This window comes from Pseudorasbora parva, chromosome 13 (genome assembly GCF_024679245.1).
Source record: "Pseudorasbora parva isolate DD20220531a chromosome 13, ASM2467924v1, whole genome shotgun sequence".
Lineage (NCBI taxonomy): Eukaryota > Metazoa > Chordata > Actinopteri > Cypriniformes > Gobionidae > Pseudorasbora > Pseudorasbora parva.
Window position 1 is genome coordinate 37320782 of NC_090184.1, and position 4875 is coordinate 37325656.

The window sequence follows — 4875 nt, forward strand, 5'->3', positions numbered from 1 at the left end:
ACCTCTCCTCTTCTAATCACTGCCTTTCATCCCTCAGACATCATTTGTCCCCATGTTTTTTTTTAAATTTAATTTCACTCTAAGCCACTTCGCCCTCATTTGACAGCACCCTAAACATCTGGGCTTCAGTCATCTTCTCTCCACCCTCCCCGAATCGCATTAGGCTGGAATAAGAAAGCAGTCAGCCTGTGGGGCAGATGAAAATACGTAGTGTGGATAATGCTGATGCACCTTTCAAAGAGAGGGAGAGAGAGGAAAAAAATTAGCTTTCCTTTCAAACTAGAGAGAATGTGTATGACGAACTGCCTGGAACTTAAAGCGAGAGGTTGCGAGGACCCGCTCGCATTGTAACTGAGTGTCTCGCATCTGCAGTGGCTGATCAAAGCGCAGACCTGTTTATTTCTTTATTTCTCCGGATATGAACGCTAACTCGTATCCAGGCTGCCTCAAACTGGAGGGACGGGCCGCCTCTCATCTTCCCCTCCCAGCTGTCACTTCTGTATTCCGTTTTCATTCCTCGCTTAATTAATCGTTCTTTACTCTTCACATGTTCCCGCTGTCCAATAGTTTTCACACAGATATTTTTGTGTTTGTAAAAGCATCTTTTTTTTCAACAGTAACTGTTTGAGTTTCTTTTCCCATGACGCAACACTATTGAGAGGTATTAACAGTTTCTCATAAGGACTTTGGTCAGTATTGGAAGTCTGATGAAATGATGACAGGAGATTGAAGTGGTTCGCTTTTTAGTCCCTTTCTATAATTACATTAGTGAAGGAAGATGAGATTTTAGGAAAAGTAATAAGGTTATGGTGTTCTTCTGCAAAATCGGACTTAAGAGTTAATCTGAGTGTAGGTAGATTGATCTGAAAATGGATTTTAATTAGGATTTTTTTCAAATGTGTGCCCATGTATGGAAAGTCAGAAATTCTGAAAATATACATTTTTCTTAAATATACAGATCAGGCTTAACATTATGACTAATATTGGGTTGGTCCCCCTTTTCCTGCCAAAACAGCCCTGACCCGTTGAGGCTAACTCCACTAGACCCCTAAAGGTGTACTGTGGTATCTGCCACCAAGATGTTATCAGCTGATCCTTTAAGTCCTGTAATTTGTGGGGTGGGGCCTCCATGGATTGGACTTGTTTGTTAGCACATCCCAGATGTTCGATTGGATTGAGATCTGGTGAATTTGGAGGCCAAGTCAATACCTCAAACTAATTGTTGTGCTCCTCAAACCATTCCTGAACCTTTTTTGCTTTGTAGACCCAAAGCATCACACTGCCTCTGCCGGTGTGCCTTCTTCCCATAGGTCATCCTAGTGCCATGTGTTCCCAAGGGACGCACATGCACCTGGCCATGCACGTTATGTAAAAGAAAACGTGATTCATCAGACCAGGCCACTTTCTTTCATTTCTCCAGTTCTGATGCTCACGTGCATGGGCACCCTGACTGGTCTGCGGCCCATACAGCCCATATGCAACAAGCTACAATGCAGTTTGTATTCTGACAATTTTCTATCTGAATCAACATTAACTTCTTGAGCAATTTGAGCTACAGTAGCTCCACGTGCATCAATGAGCCTTGGTCGCCCATGGCCCTGTTGCCGGTTGCTTACTTGGACCACTTTTGATAGGTACTGACCACTGAACACCCCACAAGAGTTGCAGTTTTGGAGATGCTTTGACCCAGTCGTCTAGCCATCACAACTTGGCCCTTGTCAAACTTTCTCAAATCCTTATACTTGGATTCCTGCTTCTAACACATTAACTTTGAGGACAAAATTTTCACTTGCTGGCTATGTCCCACCCACTGACAGGTGCTGTGATGAAGAGGTAATCAGTGTTATTCACTTCACCTGTCAGTGGTCATAATGTTATGCCTGATCAGTGTATTTTCAGACAGAGATTAATTGTATTATTGTATATTATTGGGGGACAGAAAAGCTACTTGTAATTTTCTGCCAGGTCTTTTTCTGTTACGTTTACAGACATTTCCTTTAACACCAAAACACACGTGATGCAAAATATCGAGAAATAATAATTTGCTCGCAAACCTGTTGTGTTCCCCCGAGAAACTTTGCGTCTGCTTGCAAAATGTTTTCATTCCCCCAAAAACATTTGGAGCCCCTAAAAGGACATAGTGATAAAAAAAAATATGAGATGGGATGAAAAAATATACGCAAGTGTTATGGCGTTTCGAGAAACTTTTGAGTTCTTTGCAAGTGAATGCAATTAATTTCTCGCAACGCAATAACACTGACATATATGTTTTCCCCCCATTTTATATTTTCTCATTACCATGACTTTTTAGAGGCTCCATATAGTTTAGTTTCACGTAACCATTTTCTACCACCAATTACAGAGCATTAATATATCTTACTGGCTTTTTGTTCTCTCAGGTCACTGATCATGCAACCACAGCACTGCTGCATTACCAGCTCCCCCAGATGCCCGATGTTGTAGTTCGCTCCTTCATGGTGGGTATAGTACATCGCTTTTAAAATTATATTGACTGTGCAAGAATTATTACATTTTGCAATTGGTGTTAAGACCAATAGCTGAAATTTAATTCTGTGCACATATTCTGTGAAATAGAATAGTGCTGGATCAAAACAAAACAAAAAAAATCCTGTAGCTCAACTGGTAGAGGAAGGCAATAGCAACACCAAGGTCATGGGTTCGATTCCCAGGGAGCACGTGCTGGAAATCAATAGCTTGAGTGCACTGTAAATAATATAGCTTTTAATTAAAAAAACATCTGGCAGATTAAATGTATAAAACCTCATCAAATTCTGTCCTGGAATGAAAAAAAAAATTGGTTTTATGTTTGAAATCTTTGATAATTTCACAAGTTTAGCTTATTGTGGCTTGTTTATTTGTGTGTGATGTCAAGCATCGTGTCTGGTCTGTCTTGAAATAATCGTCCGGCCTCTGCTCTGAGTGGAGAGATTGATTACTTCTCCGTAAGATCAATGCGGAGCTATTCTGATCATGGCTGGAATCGTGGACTTTCTCCTGTACGCGGATTTAAACCGCACCATTGATGCACTTCGCTCCGAGGCCATCCTGAGGACAGCTTATTTAGAACCTAAAAAAAGTCATTACCAGTCATTCGTCTTTCTAAAATATACCTTTAAGCTCTTTTTTGCTTTCTAGACTGAAAGACAGGCAGATTAGCTTTAAGATCCTTGGATGGATGGATGAATGGACGGACGGACGAATACATAAACAGCGGCAGGCAGATAGATTCAGGCATAGATAGACAGACAGACAGACAGATAGGCCTTTTGTGTGTGCTAATTGGAGTGTGAATAACAGGGAATCAGTGGAGGGCAGTTCGGACCGACAGATGAATTAGGAAAGACAATGCATCCTGACAGGTGCAGGTAAACCCCGACTGTGCTGAGCGACCCAGTGAAGACGGGTTAGAGAGAAGAGCAGACATACTCCTCCTGCTGTTAATCAATGTCTAGTTGTTACTGCTGTGAGACCCCACAGACCATCATGCTGCTCTCACACAACCGATGCCAATGCAATGAGGACAGTCAGCAGAGGGTGAGGGTGAGGCTGTCCGCTGCAACATTTTTAGGGCATTTCAGGCCGGATACTTTGCTTTATTAGATGTCTTAAATTGGTTAAATGTGTCATTCAAGTCACTTCAGACTCAAGTCTTGTCTGCCTCACATGAGGAATGTTTAACCAATCAGCTCTTGGGGAATAAAGGCACTAATATTTGTGCTGTTCTTTTGACCAGACCTGGTTGAGGAGCTACATCAAGCTTTTCCAGAACCCATGTCAACGCTGTGGCAAGTACCTGCAGGAGGGCCTTCCTCCAACATGGAGGGACTTCCGAACTCTGGAGGCCTTCCATGACACCTGCCGACAGTGACGCTGTCCTGGGCCACACAGTATTTTGGCTTGAAAAACTCGAAGATTCTGTTTCTAGCACAGTGTTTTTGCTGATGGCTGTGTTTTGGATAGTTTTGTATGCATCATAAAGACCCGCCATTTGATTTCCACAGCTTTGCTCTGCCCCGTTGTAGAAGAACATCATTCTTCAGATAGATATCACAATGTTTTTTTTTTTACTCACATTTGTATGGAGAACATGTTAAAGGACAAGTCAGCTGAAAAATTAACCTAGGGGTAGTTAACACACCGAGTAGATCGTTCTCTGGGATGCATTTTCATGAAAATTGAATGTAAAGAGTTTTATCTCTAAAAACAGATTAGCTTTTAACGCTTGTCTATGGGGCACAGAGTAAGTGAAATTAAATCGCTAGTTAATACCACTAACAAGACCTCACACTAACACGGTAGCATAATGACAGTCCCTACCTGCAAACCGAAGCATTGAGAACTTTGAACTTTGGAAGAGTACAAACAGTCAATAAGAAGATTCTTTATAGACAGTACATTACGAGTTTACAGACAGCAGCCATCTTGGAAAACAGTCTCGACCAGTCGAGCCACGATCGCTGTGCTAAGTGAGCTGATCGATAGGAATTTAGTTTGTGAAATCTAATTACATGGATATTTTTATTTATTTATTTTCTCTGTTACGTTCAGTGCTTTCTTCCGGAAACAACGGACCATATGAGATTCCAAGTTACAGTTCATCACTTAGCACAGCGTTAGTAGCTCAACACGTTTTTTCTCGTTTTCCAAGATGGCTGCTGTCTGTAAACGCGTAATGTCTTTATAAAGAATCTTCTTATTGAACTGTTTGTACTCTTACAAAGTTCTCAATGCTTCGGTTTGCATGTAGGGACCCTCATTATCTCATTATGCTACCGTGTTAGTGTGAGGCTATTTTGAGCCTTGTTAGTGGTATTAACTAGCGATTTCATTTCACTTACTCTGGGCCCCATAGAT

The 4875-nt window shown here is 41.5% G+C and overlaps 1 protein-coding gene across 1 annotated transcript in view; it reads left to right on the forward strand.

Moving 5' to 3' along the window:
• Positions 1–4207, forward strand: part of med27 (mediator complex subunit 27) — a 75227-nt gene extending 71020 nt beyond the window's left edge. The window contains exons 7-8 of the mRNA XM_067414263.1: positions 2400–2477; positions 3755–4207. Of these exons, the coding sequence (XP_067270364.1) occupies positions 2400–2477; positions 3755–3889 (213 nt within the window). The 3' untranslated portion in view covers positions 3890–4207. The remainder of the gene's footprint in view (positions 1–2399; positions 2478–3754) is intronic.
• Positions 4208–4875: the final 668 nt, after the last annotated feature.